This window comes from Podarcis muralis, chromosome 14 (assembly GCF_964188315.1).
Source record: "Podarcis muralis chromosome 14, rPodMur119.hap1.1, whole genome shotgun sequence".
NCBI lineage: Eukaryota > Metazoa > Chordata > Lepidosauria > Squamata > Lacertidae > Podarcis > Podarcis muralis.
Window position 1 is genome coordinate 9,331,775 of NC_135668.1, and position 22,119 is coordinate 9,353,893.

General features: G+C 45.9%; 1 protein-coding gene across 1 annotated transcript; it reads right to left on the minus strand.

Moving 5' to 3' along the window:
- Positions 1–1,322: 1,322 nt before the first annotated feature.
- Positions 1,323–20,936, minus strand: SCAMP5 (secretory carrier membrane protein 5). Its single transcript, XM_028706165.2, has 7 exons — positions 20,754–20,936; positions 11,205–11,271; positions 7,688–7,816; positions 6,064–6,220; positions 5,161–5,262; positions 3,906–4,023; positions 1,323–2,779 (listed from the first exon to the last, which is right to left on the minus strand). The coding sequence occupies exons 2-7, from the start codon at positions 11,209–11,211 to the stop codon at positions 2,585–2,587; spliced, it is 708 nt and encodes a 235-aa protein (XP_028561998.1). The 5' UTR covers positions 11,212–11,271; positions 20,754–20,936; the 3' UTR covers positions 1,323–2,584.
- Between the last annotated feature and the right edge of the window lie 1,183 nt (positions 20,937–22,119).

Here is a 22,119-nt window from a genome sequence, read left to right on the forward strand (position 1 = left end):
TTCATAGAATTGTAGAGTCTGAAAGGACCCCAAGAGCCCTCTAGTCTAACCCCCTGCAATGTAGGAATCTCAGCTAAAGCGTCCATGACTGATGGCCATCCAACCTCTGCCTAAAAACCTCCAAGGAAGGAGAGTCCACAACCTCCTGCAGGAGACCTGTCACACAGCTCTTACTGTCAGAAAGTTGTTCTTGATATGTAGTCGGAATTTCCTTTCTTGTAGCTTGAATCCAATTGTTTAAGTCCTACCCACCAGAGCAGGAGAAAACAAGCTTGCTCCATCTTCCATGCGATAGCTCTTCAGATATTTGAATATGGCTCTCAGTCTCCTCTTTTCCAGGCTAAATATACCTGGCTCCTTCAACCTTTCAATACAAGGCCTGGTGTTTTTCCTTCTTTGCATGTAGGAACAATAATAAGTGATAGTAATAATAATCAGGAATCAGCTTCACTCCTTCCTTCTCTCATGAGAAGATGCCAAGGAACCATCGGAAGCTGCCATATACTATATGGAGTCAGACTATTGGCCCATTCACTGTCTACAGTACAGTGAACTGCCGTAAAATCTGCATATGAAGTGCAGTATACAAATTTAATAAATAATAACAACAATAACACACCAACGGGCAGCAGCTCGCCAAGATTTCAGGCAATAGACATTTCCAGCCCTACTGGAAGATGCTAGGGATTGAACCGGGGACCTTCTGCACACAAAGCTTTACCACTGATCTACAGCCCTGCCATTTGATTAACTGGGGCCACTGTGACTTGTCCAAATGACTGCCAAACTGCATGGCAGCTACATGGACTGTGATCAAGGCAGCCTCCCTAAATCAGAACGAACCAAACCTGTGGCGTTTCGGATGGTGTTGGGACTCCCATCAGGCCCAGCCAGCATGGCCAATGTAAATGATGATGAGTTGGAGTCTAGCAACATCTGGCAGGTCACCATTCCCCCAGCCCAGCTCCAATGTCACATGAAGCTCTATAGCCAATTTTGGGCCATATTCTCTGCTGCAAAGCAGGGAAATGTTGATGGTAGGCTATGTATTGTGAGAAGAACTGCTTCTCACCCCTTTAGAGGTGAACTGGGAATGTAAAATTATGAGGTCATGGAACCAATTGCCTGGTTTGGGGGAGGCCCTTGCTGACCAGAGGTCTTCGAGCACAAGTTGAACAACCATCAGTTGGTGATGCTCTACATCTGGGTTTCTGGCATCAAGCAGGGGCTTGAACTATATGGTCCACACAACAGGGGTGGAGAACCTCAGGCCTTTTGGCCCTTCCCCCAGGCAACACGCCTCACTTGACCCTGTTACACACACACACACACACACACACACACACACACACAATATTCATGATTTTGACTGGCTGGAATGTGTCTTGAACTCTGATTGAACTCTTGCTTGTCTAGATGGAAGGCAGAGAGAAACTAGCCTGCTGTACAAAAGTAACACAGGAGTTCATAGCTCCACTTGATTTTGCCTCTGGCCCTGCACACCACCAGCACATGGCCCTCAAAAGCTTGTCCAGAAGGGAACAAGATCCTCTCCATGATTCTAGGTATGGGGCTTCTGGGGTTGGGGGCATGTTTGGAATGTGGTTCACACTGAACACAGAGGTCTGCTCCAGTTCAAACAGGGCAGCTCCACAGCACTGCTCACAACTTTGTTTTTTAAGCCACGCACTAGCACTGCCTTCCTATCGATACATCGGAAGAGTAAATGGACTTGTTTATAATACCGCACATTAAGGTAAGTGGTAACCTCTGGTGGATCAGCATGGAATGAAAAGGTTGAGCTCTGGTTTTGAGAGTGGAGAGAGTGTGAAAAAGAGCAGGGTTTAAACGCTAATAAGCCAGCAATGCCCTACGTCAGAAACATGCAGCCCCCCCAGGTGTTGGATTACTACGCCCATCATCTCTGACCATGCTGGCCGGGGCTGATGGGAGTTGGAGACCATAACGCTCAAAGGGTCACAGGCTCCCTAACCCTGTTCTATACAGTATAAGTTGCAAATAGCTGAGACAGAATGAACCCGACAAAGTTCTTGCAACAGGCAGCTATTGTGAACTGGGTTATTCATGAAACCCCCGGAGTGTCCCTTTAGTAGCTCTTGAATGTTTGGGCTCTCCACGCTCACCCCGGCTGATGCAGCTATAATATCATCTACCACCACAGTAAAATTTAAAAACCACCACTGTACATAGTTTCACAAAAGGGGGAGGGAGACCAGCACACACATGTACAGTCACTACAGCACGGCACAATAGTCCTGCATGTCAACGCAACAGCTTCTTCAGATTGGGGGGAGTGGGAGAGAGAGAACAAATTATCTCCAAGGACAATTATCCTAGAACAAAGTCAAAGGGTGGAGGAAGAATAACAATTTTGACATGCCTCCATCCCATCAAGGAGGCTATTATACAGCCCGCCCTGCGCCAACCCTTCTATACAGTGGAATTTACATACACAGAGAAACACACACGCTCTCCTCCAGTTCTTCCTGCCCACTTCAAGTCACAACCCTCTCAGGTTCACATCTCACTTGGGAAGTTCTAGTTGGGTGGGGAAGGTCACACCTCACATGTCATTGGGGTAGTTATAGTTAGGAGTGGCCGAATACTGCGTCTCGTGTGGCATCATGGCTCCCTGGGCAGCACCGACCGCCACGTTCTGAGCTGCCTGCTGCACGTGGGGGTTCTTCCAGGCTCCCGTCGTCCACTCCTCTTGCGCTTTGCTGATACTCCCACCGCTTCCCCGGTAAAATTTATGGACCTGGAAAGAGGGAAAGTAAAACAGGAACTGTCATTGGTTGAGGAGGGAGAGAGGAAAAGCCGGATGGATTACAAAGAGCCCCCAAAGATCTTGGAAAGCAGCTCCTCCTCAGCGGGGGAGAGTAACCATGCCTCCAGTGGAGAGGAGCTGTAGGGTTCAGAGGAAGCAAGGCATTGCCAGGACACCTTGCTTGGGCAAAGCGGGGAGGGGAGAGGTCCATTGTTACCCACGCCCTCCTTGCGCCGTAAGGTTTCGCGCAGAGAGGGGAGGCGCAGACTGGGCGTCAAGAAATTACTTTGCTGGGGAAAGTTTAAGCCCCGCCCACTCACAGATTCTGCAAGTGAATGAGTCAGCCACGGGAGAGTGGCACTCCGGACAGATAAAGTTTATTTTGCATCAAAAGCAAGGCCGAGCAGGGAGGTACTTGCCTGCTTGCTCTCGAGCAACCCCTTGGAAACCTAACAGGGTCGTTCATCACCTTTTTCAGTTTAGCCTTGGAAGGACAAACAAAGGAGCCAAGCTCACGGTTGTTTCTTGGGGAAATCATGTAGCCATCTAACATCAAAAGAGCTCTGCTGGATCAGGCCAAGGGCCCATCTAGTCAGCATCCTGCTTTCACCAGACCCCCATGGGAAGCCTGCAAGCAGGACCTGAGTGCAACAGCACTCTCCCCATTTCTGAATCCAAGTAACTAGTATTCTGAGTACCCATTGATAAGCCTTTATTCTCCATGAAACTGTATAATACTCTTTTAATTCAAGTTGGTGATCATCCATAGTTTAACTGTGCACCATGTGAAAAAGTTCTTTCTTTTATCTGACCTGAATCTTGCTGGTGGCTGCCCAAGATTCTCCAAGTACATGGACAGATACTTCTGAGGCACACATTAAATATATAGGTGTGAGGTGCACACAGAAAAAAATGTAAGAAGCAACTTCTTGGTGACTGATATATACCAATCAAAATCCATGCACACTGCATGTCACTTGTGTGAACGCAGTCATGTCAACTCTGGCCCTTGGAAACAGAAGGATCAGCCAGGAGGAGTCTCCTGGGCATTCTCAGCCAATAGAGTGTGAGATATATCTATGTAGCATCCCCATGCAAAACCTTTCCCATGTCTTACCATACTGAGGGCAATGAAGGAGAAGACAGACATGGCTGTGAACATGATGGTGGGGATGAGCATCACGACAGCCGACCCCACGTTTGTCCCAAAGAAAGATATTGCTGCAATCCAGCCGCTGCAGAGAAACAATGAGAGGGAGAGGAAACATTGTGAGGAAGCTATGGTGCTGCTACTGCCACCACTCAGAACCACTCCTTTGAGTCATAACCTGGAGAAAGGTCATAGTGCAGCGGCAGAGAGCCTGCTTTGCATGCAGAAGGTCCCAGGTTCCAAGCTCAGAAGGTGGCCTCTGGGTCGTTATATCAGTTATATTTGCCTTATAGGATTTCTCAGCTAAGGCCAGTTCTTGAGCCAGGCTTGCTGGGTAGTTAATATTTTCAGAATCTTGTTGGAGCCCTTTAAGATGAGTTGACCAGTCCAGAACAGTGGAAGGAGGAGGAATGGCCTCATCTAGAATTAACTCATTCAGCTCCCTCTTAGCCCCCTCCTTTTGGGGAAAATAATGTGTGATTTTGCTCTGTCTCCTTCGGGGTTCTGGGGAGCTGATTAACGAATCTGGCATGATTCCCAGAACTTTGCAGTTCTTTCTAGTAAGTACCATAATAATTATGATTATTTGTCGGCAGTTTGCAGAAATCAATTATCTCCAAATGTAGTGGCTTTGAATTTATGAGTCCGGTGTCAGTGCCATCCAGCAGAAGGGAGTGTTTTGAAGACTCTCTGCAGCTGCCACCTGGGCTCGCTCGTCAACAGTTCTGATAATCAAGATGTTTCTCTTCCTTAATTTATAACTAGTATCTTGTAAACTTTGGTTCGACCTTGCGTTTGGCACTGCCTAGCAAAGTGCTCAGCCCAGCCCAGCTTCATGCAGCCTCACAGTTTAGGGGAGTTAGAACAATAAAACAATGGGATAAAACAATAAATTAAAACAACAAAACAAAGCACTAAAAGGCGTTAAGAAATAAAATGGAAGAGAGGATAAAAACAAATGCTATTGGTTGGTTATAGAGCAGAAACTTGCCTTACAGTTGGCCTTAGAGCTCAAAACCCTGCTTCAAGCATTCAGCAGCCACCTTCCCCTCTCCTACACAGCAGGTATGAAGGACAAAAAGGGCATTCAATCCCCAGCATCTCCAGCTAACGAGATCATAGGGCAGTTCCCTATCCCTGATCTAGGCCATACCGTTAATTGCCTAAATATTTATTTTAAGTGGATGGCTGCTCTTGTTAACAGCTTAGATGTCCAACTTACCAGACTCCCCAGCCGGGGATCCCGACTGCCTGGATGATGCTGATCACCAGCTGAGCCATGAAGGTGAAGAAGAAAGCCATGAAGCTGAAGGAGCTGTCTGTCCTACAAAAGAAAAGAGCCCATCATTGTTGCTTTCTCCACTGACAACCAGTCCATCCACTAGGCAGGTCTCCCACCAGCAGTCAAGACTCAAAAGGGAAGAGAGAGTGCTCTCCCGTACTTTGAAAAGAGACCTGTCACCAAACAAGATGACCCAGCTAGGATGTAAGCAGCCTCCAGGAAAAGACAGGAAGGAAAGCACCTATTTATTGATGGGTGAACAGAGAAAGGATGATCAAGCTAGCATTAATTTGCAGTGCTAATTTTAAAAAGCTTTTCCCCATTTCTGCATGCCCAAGAACATCGAACACACACTGAAGATGACTAGGACTGCTTGGAAATGGAGAGGACATACTGCCACACTGCCTTTCCTTATAGTGATAGTGATCAGACACATGGCTTAAAGTCATGGGCGGGAATGGATAAGAGAAGGAAGGGTGATGTGATTCGCAGGCGAGAACTACAGAAGCAGAAATGTGTGGTACAACATGGAGACCACCACGGGTTATAATATCTGTGCACAGGAGAATAAAACAGCAACTAGGAAATGGGTGGATATGGAGGGGCTACTGGGATGGGAAATCTGTGGCTTTCCAGATGTTGTCGGACTATAATGCCCATCATCCCACACCGTTGATCAGGCTAGCTGGGGCTGATGGGAGTTGGGAGTCCAACAACAAGTGGAAGTCATGGATTCCCCTTCTGTGCAGTAGGACCTAGCCCAAAGAACTGAGGAGCACACTGGGGTGGGGCTGGAGAATGAGAGAGAGAGAGAGAGACAGAGAAGCTGTGCCTATCACTTACTTGAAGGCTTTGTAAATGGGTCTAAACCAGCAGACATAGGAGCAAGGCGTAAAGAGAATGAGCCAGAGAATTGCCAGTCCAAAGTTAACTGCTCCACCACCTCCGATCATCCACGCAAGGCAACCAATCAGATTCACTGCCAAGGTGATGCTATTCACTGCAAACACATTTATCGAAAGAGACACACAGAGAGAGGAGCAAAAGTAGCAGATCACACAGCAAGAGCTGGACAAGCTGAGAATGGGAAAGATAAATGAGTTCAGAGCTTCAATGAAGAATAATAAGTGCCACCTCCACAATTTTCTAAGGGTGTTTCCAGACCATAGCTATTTTCAGGTATGATTCAACCACGTGCTGGCAAATTCAGGTTACGCAATTAAAGCTGAGTTAGAGGCCTTGCCCAACAAACCCACTTCTCCAAAATGACAGGAACCTAGCCTCCCAAATCTTTTACAAACAAATCAGTATGAATGTTCTATAAACACACATCGTCTGGAAGTGCCCCATGTCAGGTTTCTCACATTCCCTTTGGGAAAGGCAAGGAAGAGAGACAAAGCAGTAGAACAACAACAAAAAGGAACCAAATAAATCTACCCTCTTAACAGTCAACAACTACCTACACTGTTGTTGTTTTAAATTGTTTTTATTAAATATTTTGAGACTACCTGATGACTGAGTTGGCCCTTAATAGAAACAGAAACCAGGAACAAAGATGAAGGCTGGGACTGGAAAACTGTTTCATGCTGGCCAAAACCTTTTGTCCAGATCTGAAGAATTAATACTCTATCTGGACTTGGTTCCACACATATGTCTACAAATAATAACCTAGGATTGCCATATCTCAAAAGGTGTAAATCAAGACACAAAAATTGTTGCCTTGGCCCAGTATACCTGAAGGAGCATCTCCACCCCCATCATTCAGCCCGGACACTGAGGTCCAGCTCTGAGGGCCTTCTGGAGGTTCCCTCACTGAGAGATGTGAAGTTACAGGGAACCAGGCAGAGGGCCTTCTCGGTAGTGGCACCTGCCCTGTGGAACGCCCTCCCATCAGATGTCAAGGAAATAAACAGCTATCTGACTTTTAGAAGACATCTGAAGGCAGCTCTATTTAGGGAACTTTTTAATGTCTGATGTCTCTTTTCTTCAGCCATTGTGGCCCTTTTCTTAAGTAGCAATTAGAAAACAAAATGGCAGACAGACTACTGACACCCCATCACTCCAGTGCTTAAAATCTTGCAGACTGCCCGTATGTTACCAGGCCAAGGTCAAGTTCTTGTCTTAATTTACAAAACCTTTAACAACTTGAGTCCAGGATGCCTTTTAGGACCACCTGATGCCTTCGATATCCAGGGTCTTTCAGGGTATATCTACTGGAGGTCCCCCAAGACTAAGATTGGCAGCTCATATCTGCCAGGAGCCCCACATTCCGCATTGTGAGCCTAATTCTGCCTCTCTGGCCAAAAAAAATTCTATCAATATTGAAAATAAATTAAAATTTTAAATTCAGATTTGTGGAAAGGGAAATGAAAGAATGGGTCCCTTACTGCTTCTGGTCCATGCTTCCCCACTTACACCCACTGGAATGCTGGCTTGCCCTTTTAACCCTCCAACCTCTACAACTTACACATCCAGAGGTAGTAAAGACGTTTGACTGTGGTTCGGTGTAGGGGTGGGATTTCCTCATCAAAATCCTGGTAAAAGCACGGTTTCAATGGGATGAAATGAGGGAGAGGAGGGAAATTGTTCATTCTTTCTGCAAGAAAAACAAAAGGCAAATTGTTTCTTTTCCATTTCCCTCCGCAAGTAAAATTCAATATTTAAGCAGGGCCGTTTCTGAATGGTTCAACACATTTGTACGCAATGATTGTATACAAAAGCTAGGCACAAAATCATGGCTTGCACTAACCATATTAAACAACAATGGCTTAGCAAAAACAAACCATGGTATTGCCATTATGTCTGAACCCAGCATATATCTCTGCCACCCTCATAAAACCTTACTGTGAAAATACTATAGGCAAGGGATCGGCATTCTGTGGCTTCCCATAAGTTGCTGAACTAACATTCACATGGTCCTTGGCCACTGACCATGCTGGGGACAATAGGTGTTGGAGAAGGAGAAGAAGAAGAGTTTGGATTTGATTTCCCGCATTTCACTCCCCTTCAGGAGTCTCAAAGCGGCTAACAATCTCCTTTCCCTTCCTCCCCCACAACAAACACTCTGTGAGGTGAGTAGGGCTGAGAGACTTCAAAGAAGTGTGACTGGCCCAAGGTCACCCAGCAGCTGCATGTGGAGGAGCGGAGACGCGAACCTGGTCCCCAAGATTACGAGACTACCGCTCTTAACCACTACACCACACTGGCTCTCAACAATATATAGAGGGCCAAGTTCCCAACCCCTGTTATAAGCAAAAAGCAGAGATAGAACAGCTTGCCTTGAGTCACTCAGTGATTTCGTATGTTCAGACTGAGGGACTTCCTGGCATACAGCTGAGACTCTTGATCATTACAGCATTGCAACTTTCAACTAGCCATATTGCAGATCCTCTGAACTTACTTTGTCCATGAGAATGTGAGTGCAAATGTACAGTAGTTTGAAATGTGGTTCAGAAGTGACTGCATTTTTTATAAAAAGAACTCCCCATTCTGCTCCCAAGGACAGTTCCATTAATAATTTAAATACTTCTCTTTTGTCTGTCCCCCATCCCCAATGCACACTTTACATACAGATAAAGTTAGCAGCCTCCTATGTACCTGTTCTGTGACAAAGATAACACAGAAGCTGATGCCCCAGACAGTGGAGGAGCAGAGAGAAGAGGACATTCTAACAAACCATTACTGGTTGTGATGACCAAATTAATTATTCAGAATCCCCAGACAATGAGCTGTGACAATTTGTTTTATTATTATTTGTGACAATTTGCTTGAGGTGAACAGGAGCAGTTCAATATGCAATCCTAAGAACATTTGCCTGGAGGTGAACCTGTGGAAATAGGATTTATTCCTAAGAAGGGCCTGCCAAAGACAATTTAGCACTTTAGATATAAAATCTAAATGGCACTGTTTCATGCCATCACCTCCCAGCAGTAAAAATCCAATAATAAATTAAATGAATGACAATGATATCCCAGGTCTGAGTCAACAGCCCTTCTGCCTAATGGCAGATTTGGCTTAACTTCCAAGAAAATACATTTATGATCAACAGCATAACATATTGATTAGAGGGTAGGGAGGGCAGAGAAATGACAGAGGTCTATAAAACTGTGTACAGCGAGAGGAACTGTTTCTCCCTCTCTTGGTGCTCTGGGGTTCGTGGGACTGATAACAGCCACAATAATTTAAAAGCTCATTTGGGTGACTTTCAGGTCAAGGGGGAAGGGCGACTGACATACAGAAAAGGGACCACTAGTATTCCAATGATGGGTACCATTGAGAAGTCTGGAAGCATTCCTTATGCAATAAAAATCCAGAGTGTATAATTGGGCTGATTTCCGTCTACATCAAGGGTGGGAAACCTCTGGTTCACAGGCTATACCCCTTGGTACTCCTGCCAGGGGTACCAATTTGACCTCTCCCACACACAAACACCTGACATTATAGGTGATGTTAGGTGTGGGACTGGTATTCATATGGCTTCGAATGAACAGTTGGGAGCTGAAAATGAACTCCTGGTGGTTCCTTTGCTGGAGCAAGGCATGCTTCCACTGCCCCTGAATGGAGGAAGGAGGAGGAAGTGATTTCCATTGAAACACTTGCTAATATGGATAGGCCTTTCTTGTCCATTTTAACGGCATTTCCAATGGAAACTGCTTTCTGCTCCTGAAGCAAGGTTCAACACAGGGCTATTTGAAAGCCCTTTTGCAAGCAGCCCTTGCTGTAACTCTACATCACTGAGGAATTGTGGGTGGCTTCTGCCCTAGACCATTCTACATATCAGTGACAGCCAATGTAGCATCCCCCAGATGTCCTTGGCCTCCGGCTCCCATCAGTCCCAGCTAACATGGTCAATGGCCAAGGATGATGGGGAGTCAACAACAATGGGAAGCGACCACATTGGCTATCCCTGGCATATACTCATGGCAATCTCCTTATCTGAGTGTGGACTCTTGTGCAGTCAGAACAGCACCATCTACACACAAGAGAGAGGCATCAGCAGACTCAGTGGAACCCCAAGGTGTGTGGAAGTACAGTACACACAAATCTACAAGAAAAGGGGGGGGGGAATGGAGGAAGAGCCCCATAAGTACGCTCTGTGGGAATGGATTGTTGGCTGACTGTTGTGGTGGGGCAGAGGAAGAAGGAAATTGAATATCCTGAAAGAAGGCATGGCCAGCTGGCTGCCTTGAACAACAGGATTCAAGACTGCAACAAAATCTGTGTTTCCTGAAATTAACCAAATAAGAGCACAAAACTTATTACCAGTGCCCTACCTGACAGTGCTAAGTATTTGGGGCAACCAGAACAAATATAGTCAAAGCAAAAGTTGGCTTTTTAATGGCTGCAAGACTATTAATCTCTAAATACTGGAAATATCTGAAGGGCCACTCTATAGATGCTTAGTATGAAAAGCTATTAGTATTGGCAATTTCAGAGAAGATTATCACTTAAGTACGATTATTTGGGAGACAAATCAAAAAAGCCAAATTTTGAACCATTTGGCCAGGCTCCACTGATTATTGGACGATCCTAGTGGAATACTAGGATGGTTTGCATTCATATGGGGCCAATAATCTCCACTACTTATTCTTTTCAAAGTCCAGATATCTTTGATGGGTACAAGAAGTTGTGATTGGAGATTTCTGTGAAGCAACAGACAGGCATCTCTAGACTGGTTCCACTTGTTGCTGTCTATCTTTGGCCATTGGCAGACCACTGACAGATCAACACTGTGAATTGCTATGAAAGTGGGAGCTCTGTCCATCAAAAGTTGTCGCTGTGTCAAACACAGGCATCTCAGGAGTGCTGATCTTGTCATCAAGTCTTGACTCACTACAGCCTCCCAGTTCAGGCTGGAACATGGGAATATACAAACTACTGTCCCAGGATAAAAAGTGTTGATAGAATCAGGCCTTGCTCAGAGCATCAATTCCTCACACAATGAAAGCTTTTCCTCACACAATGAAATCTTACTGTCATCTTACCTCCCATGATGTCGCTCAGTCTTTATTCCACAGATAGACAGAAGAACTTGTCACACCACCAATAAAGCTGAAAGAAATCAGGGAACAGTTATGTGGATAGCATCATTATATAGTTTTGCCACCAGATGACACTGGACTTATTTGTATCTGTATGGAGCCACGCACTTCCTGCTTGTTTGAGAGAAACAATCAAGTACTGGGCTAGCTTTATGACTTGTGTGTGCTCCCAAGACTTCAATGACAACAGATATGATGTTAAAGGAAGAGACTAGGGATAAACATGTCTTTGACATGCAAGCCTTTCCACTTCTGATAGACCAGGCCTAATCGTGCAATTTGCTTCCTTTGCTGGCTCAAAATCCAAGGGAACATTTGCAGTGGCTTAGCACCACTGGAAACAAAAGCATCACCACCTCAGTAAACTTGAGATCAATGTAAATCAGGGTGGATAACTTTTTTCCAGCTGAGAGCCACGTTACTTTCTGGGCAAGCTTCTTAGAGGCACAGGCCAGTGGTGGACAGGGCCAGACACAAATGTGGGTGGAGAAATGAATGCAAAGTTTATAGTTTGTCCACACACTCCTCTCTAGTCTCCAGACAAACGAGACGTTATTCCAAGGACATATTCCAAGCATGCAAAAACATTTGGGGGGCAAAGGAGGGCCATTAAGGGGTACGGCATGGAGAGAATTCCCAGGGAACCAGATATAGAAGCCTGGAAGGCCACATTTATTTCCAAACCATTATATAAAGAATAAGGCCTTCTTAGCTATTTTAAGCCTGATGTATTTGCCGCCCTGGGCTCCTTTGGGAGAAACAGGCATGGGGAATATACATTTAACGGTGCAATAATAATTGTGCTCATCTTCCTATTCTATCCCAGTCAATTAGAATCCCTTTCCTAAGTGGATAAATTGGAAAGATCTGACTGACAGGCAAAACTGTTAGAGGTATCCATAGCCAGCGTCCAGCAGAAGCCTGTGTTGCTAAACAAACCGGATTTAGCCTAAGAAGTTAAAAATGGTTCTACAATGTAGGACAGACATACTTAGCCTCTGGCTCTTCCTGAGTAACCTATGAGTGACCTACACTGACCCACACTACTCTCTAATCCACAGATGCAGACCTGGACAGGAAGAGTCAGAATAGATCTACAAGGACAGCCAGCTTGACTGTAGTAGCACTACAGTCCCAGACTTTGGCTCATGCTTTCTGAAGGATGTATCCAAAAAATCCAAGCTTCAGCCTTATGACATCCAGATGAAAATACAGCAGAATGCATTGTTCCTCATAGAGGATTATCTCCCTGCTTTCTTGCAGGTATTGGTTTGGTGCATTCCCAAGACTTAGAGCAGGTGACTCTATAGCTGCATACACACCATATACTTAAAGCATGTGGCTTCCTCCAGAGAATACTGGGAACTGTAGTTTACCCACACAGAGCCACAATGCCTAGCACTTCCTGAACAAACTACGGTTCCCAGGATTCTTTGTTGGAACTATTGTATGTGCTTTAAATGTATGGTGCACAGAGACACCTATGCTAAGCTTAGAGTCTTCTGCACAAGGTCTGCACAAACCAGGATTGCAAACCATGGTTTGAATCCTCTTTGCAATCCTATTGTTTCATTTGATTCCACTGATACCTCGTCTTTCTTCCAAGGAGCTCAAGGAGGTTACACAGCACTTTCTCCTTCTACAGTGGTACCTCGGGTTAAGTACTTAATTAGTTCCGGAGGTCCGTTCTTAACCTGAAACTGTTCTTAACCTGAAGCACCACTTTAGCTATGGGGCCTCCTGCTGCCACCGCGCCGCCGGAGCACAATTTCTGTTCTCATCCTGAAGCAAAGTTCTTAACCTGAGGTACTATTTCTGGGTTAGCGGAGTCTGTAACCTGAAGCGTATGTAACATGAGGTACTACTGTATCTGTATTCTCACAACAACCCTGTGAAGTAAGCAAGGGTTAAAGACTGGCCAAAGGTTACCCCAAACAGCGTCATGGCTAATCAGCCAATGGACATGGTGACAGCTCAGCCCCCACCTCCAATTCTGTGTAGGGACCCTCTATGTCTTGCGGAAAAATTGAGGTGCTGTGACCCCTAAAGGTCCCAGATTGGCCTCCACTGTCTTACTGCCCAATGGCTCAGCTTGCTCCTCTGTAACATGCGCTTTGGGGAGTGCCAGGTCCTCCTCTGAAGAGGATTCATCCAGTAGGCCGCATGACAGTTAACAATAACTTAAGAGGTACACAAATCAATGCCGTTTTGAAAGGTTCGATCCACTATCTTGATTCAAAATAGCATTCAATAGTATTGAAAAATGCACCAAAAAACCTGCCCCTTGATCTCAGGAGCCATCATGCCAAATTTGGTGACTACACCTCAAGAGGTGTCTGAATGTATAGAGGACAAACAGAGGGGCAAACAGCAACTTTCCAAAATATAGGTAAAGGTAAAGGTACCCCTGCCTGTACGGGCCAGTCTTGCCAGACTCTAGGGTTGTGCGCTCATCTCACTCTATAGGCCGGGAGCCAGTGCTGTCCGCAGACACTTCCGGGTCACATGGCCAGCGTGACAAGCTGCATCTGGCGAGCCAGCACAGCACACGGAAACGCCGTTTACCTTCCCGCCAGTAAGCGGTCCCTATTTATCTACTTGCACCCGAAGGTGCTTTCGAACTGCTAGGTTGGCAGGCGCTGGGACCGAGCGACGGGAGCGCACCCCGCCGCGGGGATTCGAACCGCCGACCTTTCGATCGGCAAGTCCTAGGTGCTGAGGCTTTAACCCACAGCGCCACCCGCGTCCCAAAATATACACCAGAAGAAAAGAAGATACTGCGGGGGAGAGGGGGATGACAGAACCAAAATATGCAAATCCTGTATTTTATCCATGTATAAGACTCCAAATTAAGAAAACACCCCTCAGCACTACCCGTGTATAAGATGAGCCCCAACTTTAAACCTAATTTTTTTGCAAAAAAATCTCTGGTACTTATATGTGCTTATCCCATGCTAAATTTTTCAGAACTGGTTCTCAGATTTGAACTTATACATTACATTGATTAGCATGAAAAACCATCTACAGATCTTTCCGAGAACTAATGTTTCCATTTCATTTATTTACTTAAATGTTTTAATGTCACACCCTACTTTGCAATTAACACTTAAAAACTAATGAGAACCATATTAAAGCTAGCACAAAACAATAAGCGAAAACGAAAACAAAATTAGCATTAAGTGGCTTTTTTAAAAAGCCAGAGCAAACAAGGTCTTCTCTTGGTGGCAAAAGGATTTTGAATTCAGTGCCAGGGAAGCTTTCTTGGGGAGAGTGTTCCATAAATGCAACAAGGGAGGCTGTCCCAACCTGATACCAGCCCAGTGTTTTGGACTAGAACCCAAGTGATGTGTCTTTTCTGAAAAATGTCAAAGTTGCATAGGGGAATTTTCAGTTTGCAGGAAATGATTCTGAGCAGGGGTGGGAACTGAATCTGACCAGTGGGGCAGATCCCCAGGCCACCTTTAGCAGATGGATTGGGCTGCAGCCCTGTCAATCACCTCCAATCATCTTATTAGGTGACAACTTTAGAGGGACTCACTAACCAACTGATTGGACCCCTTTGAAGATGTGCTAATCAGCTTATTTGGGTTGAGAGAATGCATTCAGTGAGGCTTGCTGTAACCCCCAAGCAGCTGATTGGGAGTTACGGTGTGCCCTTTTAACGTCAGCTTACAGGGGTGATTTGTATCAAAATGCTCTTGCAAATGGACATTTTTCCTCCCCAAACTGGCAGTTGTAAAAATTGTCATGTGCTGAGCAGCACCAAGAGCAACTCCCATCAGCTGTGCTAGAAAGTTCCCAGTAGGAAACTCCCTATTCCAGCCAATCCCAGCAGGTCTCACAGATGAGTGCTGTCAGTGAGTGCCAATCACCAAGAAATGAAATACAGGTGTTAAATCAATTCAAAACAAGACATGATCAGGAGGAAAGTTTAAGTGCCCAATTGCTCATTTGCAGCCAAATATTTACCTGCCCCACACCCTGCATCACATATGTAAGGTGTGGGGCAGGTGAGTGTGGTTGGGGGGAAATGGCCTGGGGGACCCAACTGTGACCTTTGCTGGGCCTAATTAAGCCAATAGGTTGGAGGTTCCTCACTGGTGGACGAAGGAATGATCTAATCTAGTATGTTTATTCAAACTGCATTTAATAAACAAAGCTAAACACTTTGAAACTGCCAGGTTTGTCTAATGAGGTATTTTCACTTAGAATCCATTCACTGTAATTAATAAACTTAGGAAATGGGATATTTCCCAAGGAAAAATAAAGCACTGTGAAATTTTCTTCCCCGCATCACTACAGTGGTACCTCAGGTTGCATACGCTTCAGGTTATATACGCTTCAGGTTACAGACTCCGCTAACCCAGAAATAGTACCTCAGGTTAAGAACTTTGCTTCAGGATGAGAACAGAAATTGTGCTCCGGCGGCGCGGCAGCAGCAGGAGGCCCCATTAGCTAAAGTGGTGCTTCAGGTTAAGAACAGTTTCAGGTTAAGAACAGACCTTTGGAACGAATTAAGTACTTAAACCCGAGGTACCACTGTATTAGAACCCATCCCTTGTGACCATTAGCCCTGCTTGCTGCAACTGATGGGCGAAGGAATCCAACAACATATAGAGGACACCAGGGTGGGAAAGGCTAGAATAAATACCAAGCCTTGTGCAAATGGGCATTTTCAGAATCATAAAATGTGAATGATTCAGGCACAGTTATACAGGCTGCGTAGGAAAGCTGCCTTATAACAAATCAGTGGCAGGTTCCTGTCCCAAAACATGGATGGCAACAACTCTTAATTGTAAGTGAGGAAGAGATAACTTCCCAGGCTTTGTTGTTGTTTAGTCGTTTAGTCGTGTCCGACTCTTCGTGACCCCATGGACCAGAGCACGCCAGGCACCTCTGTCCTCCACTACCTCCCGCAGTTTGGTCAAACTCATGCTGGTAACCTCAAAAACACTATCCAACCATCTTGTCCTCTGTCGCCCCCTTCTCCTTGTGCCCTCCATCTTTCCCAGCATCAGGGTCTTCTCCAGGGAGTCTTCTCTTCTCATGAGGTGGCCAAAGTACTGGAGCCTCAGCTTCACGATCTGTCCTTCCAGTGAGCACTCAGGGCTGATTTCCTTAAGAATGGATGCGTTTGATCTTCTTGCAGTCCATGGGACTCTCAAGAGTCTTCTCCAGCACCATAATTCAAAAGCATCAATTCTTCGGCGATCAGCCTTCTTTATGGTCCAGCTCTCACTTCCATACATCACTACTGGGAAAACCATGGCTTTAACTATACGGACCTTTGTTGGCAAGGTGATGTCTCTACTTCTCAAGATGCTGTCTAGACTTCCCAGGCTAATAAAGGCTCAATAGGAAGCAGGGGGTCCAGAGGTCAAGGTTCCAAGATGCACAAACAAGGCAAGTGGTTCATAACCAAATGGAAACTACACAGATGTCCCAAGAGTTGACACATCCCTTGTGTCAAGTTATTAAAGAAAGGATGGGGTGAGCTCACTCAGGGGGGACTCTTGTCATACGAGACTGCTGAGTGTGCACGTATCTGTTCTGAGTGGGTGCATCTAATCCCACCAAGGAAGGGGGTATCTGGTTCTTGACAACAAAACTGTCTCCTGCCCCTCTGCCTCCAACTCTGAAATCAGCTCTGGCCATAAGAAGCTGCCTTATAGTGAGTCAGGCCAATTGGTCCATCTTGGCTCTCCGGGGTTTCAGGTAAGGAATCTTTCCCAGCCCGACTTAGAGATGCTGGGGATTGATTGAACCTGGGATCTCCTGCATGCAAGACAGGTGGCTACATCCTAAGGAAGTTTCTCCTGGAATTTAGCAAAAGTTGGCTTCCCTGCAATTTCCACTCATTAATTTTATGGATGTTATGGAACGAGAGTTAAGTTTTCTCTCTCTTCCCCCACACCACCTCATAACTTTGTAGACCATGGTCATATTCCACTCTTCCATTCTTTCTCTTTAAGCTGGAAAGCCTCAACTTGCCTAACTGGAAACATGTTCTGCCATCTTAATCATTTGGATTGTGATTTCTGCATCTCTTCCAGCTCTACAATAGCTACAGCATAGAAACTTCCACATACATTCGCCACCACTCGAAAGTGTAAGACAATAATCTGCAAATGCCCACAAATTCTGCTGTTCTCATATTACAGGTGACAGCAGCCTCTCTGCTTAGAGCCAGGTCACTGGATTGGGAACAGAGGATACTGCATTGAACAGTCAGTCCACTGATCCACTTAGCTCAGTACTGTCCATCCTGATGGTGGCTCTCCAGGGTTTCAGACAGCAGTCTTTCATGGCCCTATCCAGAGATACCAGGGATTGAACCTCAGGTCATCTAAATGCTCTATGAAGAAGCTATGGCGCTTCGCCTGAGATGGTGCCACCAAGGAAGGACTCTAAAATGCCAGCTGCACCACTGAGAGTAGACCCTATTTTGAGTAATGTGAAGGAACACCAGGTAGCCTTGTGTCAGAGAAATAATAAGAAAAAGCATTTCATTTTCCAGCTGAGAAAGACAGACTCTGCTGCTACCTAATTTCCAAATGCAATACCCCTAGGCTGGGTTTCAAACTGATTGATGCACACTCAACTGCCGTTCATCTCAGGAGGACAAGTAAACATGCAAAGGATTGGACTGAAGAGCTTGTACATATTTTAGGACTTCAGTCCAACCCAAGCAGATATTTCAGCATTGGTTGGACCCAACACTTTTGACCTTATAAATAATAGAAGTCCCATCTTCATGCAAAACATTATCTGCCATTTGCAGATGAATGGAGCCTGAACATCTACCCTAAGGAGTTTATGGTTGTTTCTCTCTCTGAGGGTTGCTCTCTGCTTATTACTGTCTCTCTTTCTAATGCAAATAAATGCCCATACTTCTGTGGGATGAAATCTAGTTATAAAATAATACCGTTTTTGTTTTGTTTCTACATATACACAAGTGCACTGATTCTCAAGTCAATTTTTTAAGTCCCCAGGAATCAATTGTTTATATTTTGTGACAATGGGTCCATCTGAATGGCTTTCCCAAAGAAAACATCATCCTACACTAACCTTCCCCAACCTGGTGCCCTGCAAATGTTGCTTGGTTGGGAATGGGAGCTATAAGCATAGACCATGCCTAGAAAGTACGGAGATGTAAGTGCAGGTCAGCCTTGTGTTAGAAGTGCCAATGCTTGATTCAGCATAAGGCAGCTACCTAGGTTTGTTGACCTGTACTAACTGGTATGTTCAAGTCCCCCGTTCTGTACTAAATAACACTGTTAGACAGTTATATCATTATTTTTATTTATTTATTTCATAAATTTTGTACACCACTTGATTGTGACAAACCAAACAAGTCTCAAAGTGGTTTACAAAAAGATAAAAACAAGAAAATCAAGGGGTGAAATACAATACTATAAACAGACAGAAAGTTAAAATACTAAAACAAATCAAAATTCACATAAGCATTTCTAAGCATCTGGATAGGCTTGCTTTGAACAACAATATGTTTAGGTTAGCCACACATCCTAGGCCTTTGTTAGCAAAACGGAAGAATCAGCTTGAAAGAAATGAACCTTGTACTTGAGCAGCCACATCATAAAGGTGACGAGATTATGTATCAAGTCCCTGGCTTTGGATGCATTTGCAGCCAAGATTCCAAGCGAGAAATGATGCATAAGAGAAGGTCAACACAGGCTGTGTACACACCAGACCTTTAAAGCACATCCGAAGCACACACATCACAAAGAATCCTGAGAACTGTAGTTTGTTAAGGGTGCTAGGAATTGTAGCACAGTGAAGGGTAAACTACAATCCCCAGGATTCCTGAGGACAGGAGATGTGCTTTGAATGTACTTTAAAGGTATGGTGCAGGATGCTGCCTTATACTGAGGGCTCATCCTGACTTCCTTTCGCACTGTGCTTTCCAGGAACAGGTCCATGCTTTAAAGCTCTGTATCCGGCCAGGGTTTGGTTTTTTTGTGTCCCAACACTTTCCCCAGGGAACCTCACATTCTACCACTGAATCAGACCAAATGGCAATCCACAGAAAATGTGACTGCTGTTTGCTTCAATTCAGTGCCAAAATGTGAATTTTCCCAAGGAAAACGCCAGGACAAAAAAATACCACTTGGACACGGAGCTTTAAAGTCCAGACCTGTGCCTAGAAACACAGCGCAAAAGGGAGTCTGGGTGAGCCCTGAGTCAACCATTGGTCCACCCAGCTCCATATTGCCTATGAGACTGGCAGAGGTTCTCCAAGGTTTCAGGCAGAGATGTCTCCTTGACCTACCTGGAGATGCCAGGGGCTGAACCTGCGAATTTCTGCATGCAAAGCTGAAGCTCTACCACTGAGCTGTGACCCTGGATAATACAGAATCTAGGTGATCTTATCCAACTTCCTGCTCAGTTAAAGAATCCAGAGCTGAAGCATCTCCAGCAGATGACTGTTCTGCCTCTGCTTGAAGACCTCCAGCCATGGAGAACACACCTGCCCAGGTCATTGCTTTCATTGTTCAACTGCTCTTACCATCAAGAAGTTCCTCCTAATGTTCAACCAAAATCATTAGATCACACACACACTTACTAAGGCCTCCTTACATGCATATAACTCCTGCCCAACACAAACCTGCCCTTAAACTCTCTGACAGCGCCATCCTATTATCTACCTATTGAAAGTAAATCTTGCTTATTTCTGTGGCGTTAACTGGCAGTCAATTGGTTTTGGCATAGTGGAGATGTAACCCACAAAATTTGGAATGTTCAGGGTTAACCGTGGAAGAGGACTACTGCCTTAGGGAAGATGCTGATTGGATGGAGTTCAGCAAAGCCCTTGGTTCTACAATACCATAGCTGAGGTCACTCTGCAAACACATTTTGTCTCTGTTGGAATATCTTTGCACACTCATGCACTCATTGAAGGAGGGGTGGGAAGAGAAGGAACTTACCGTTTTACATAAACATAACCCATATAGAGAAGAACAGTTTACACACACTAACCACAGACACACATCTACCGGAAGGCCTCTAAATGCAGGAACCCGCGCTCCCCACCAGCACCATCAATGTCAACAGCTTGCGGATGGAACCTGCACAGTCTTTTGCCTCTAATCCCTTTTTTCTTTTTTGCACGGCGCTCCTGTTGGGGGAGGGAGCGGGGTCCAGCGCATGCATCTTGCAAAGGTTCGGAGGGAAAAGGGAAAGCCAAGAGGTAGCTCCCTTGATGCACGGTCCCCCTCCCCCCCTTTTTTTTTCTTTTTGCAAGGGTGGAGTGCGGGGAATGAGGGGAAGAGACGCGCCGGGGAAAGGCTCCATTGCACGTATCCTCTCCAGGAAATCGCACTGAAGGCCACATTGCTCGGCCCCGGGGAAAGATAAGCACAACCCCGAAGGCACCACGGGGAGGGCAGCGGACTGGGAGGAGGAGGCCTCTTTGCCCGGGCGTCCAACGGGCGAGGCCTCCGCCCTTCTCCACCCCCCGCTTTTAGGACTCACCGCTTCGCTGCCCCGGTCCTCGGGCCCCGCCGAACGTCTCCCCCGGATCCTGACCCGCAGCGCCCACCGGCGCCTCCTGCTGCAGCGACCGCAGCTCTCGCGAGGCTCCTCCGATCCTCCTTCTCCTGCCCCCGCCCCGCACGCACCCAGGGCTGGGTGGCTCCGGCGGATGAGAGAGGGGCGGGGCGGGGCGGAGGCGGAGATGCTGCTGCTGTCCCCGGTGCTGAAACGTCTCTGGGTGCGGCGAACAGCCGGAGAGGAGGGACCAGGATGCAAGGCGGAGGAGATGCGAGGCTGCTGGTGCCTACAGTACCAGGAGGAGGACTTCAGGGCCTGCTCAGCGGAATGAGCAAGCCCCCTCCAAGCAGAAGGGCTGGCTTAGCGCATTCTGACGTGCACATTTATTTATAAAGCCATGCCCTCTCGCAAAATATCAGGGTGCAGTACAGCAATAGAAGGGCATTATTTTTAGAAAACATACACATTATGAGCAGTACAGAACACTCGTTAAAATGACTGGCCACTTAAGAAAACGGTGAACTTTAAACAAGGTTTGAATGTTTTAAAAGCTGCATAAGCCTGTCAACATTATATTAAAAATAAAACAGCTGTTCAAGAGGCACCTGAAAATCAAAAGTGAGGGTGCCTGCCACATCTCTGCTGGAAGAGTGTTCCACAACATGGGACCAGCAACACTAAATGCCCAACTTCTGGTGAGGCTGGTCAGGTCTCTGTAACACAGGGGACAACTAACAACGCTTATCTCTGTTACCAGATTGAGATTTAAGGGTTCAGGTGGTCCTTAAGGTATCCTGGACCCAAGTTGTCCCAGGCTTTGTACAGTGACACAGGAGCCTTGAACCTGGCCCAGCTGCCTATGGGCATATGTTGCCATCTAAAGAGCACGACTTACTACCAAGACCGTTAAGTCCAGAGTCTAAAATTCCCAGTGGGTAGCCTTTGACAAAGGAAGTTTTAGAACTGGGTTTCCCACTCCTATGAATCTGAAGAAAAACATGCATGTGTTCAACTTTGCAGCTCAGAGTGGAAATACAGTTCAAACTCAAGCATACATAAAGCAAAGAGTTGTCAAACTGTGGTCTGCAGACCACTAGAAGTCCATGATCTCCATTCAGGCAATCTTCAGAAAGGCTAAACTAAAGCTGAATATCCATTCTTTATCCTGCTTATGTTTTTTATGACTACAGAAATTGAGTCTGGTTTTTTTAAAAACCTGGGGTAGATTTAGCAAACAGGCTAATTACAACCATGTAGACCATGGGTAGGCAAACTAAGGCCCAGGGGCCGGATCCGGCCCAATCGTCTTCTAAATCCGGCCTGCGGATGGTCCGGGCATCAGTGTGTT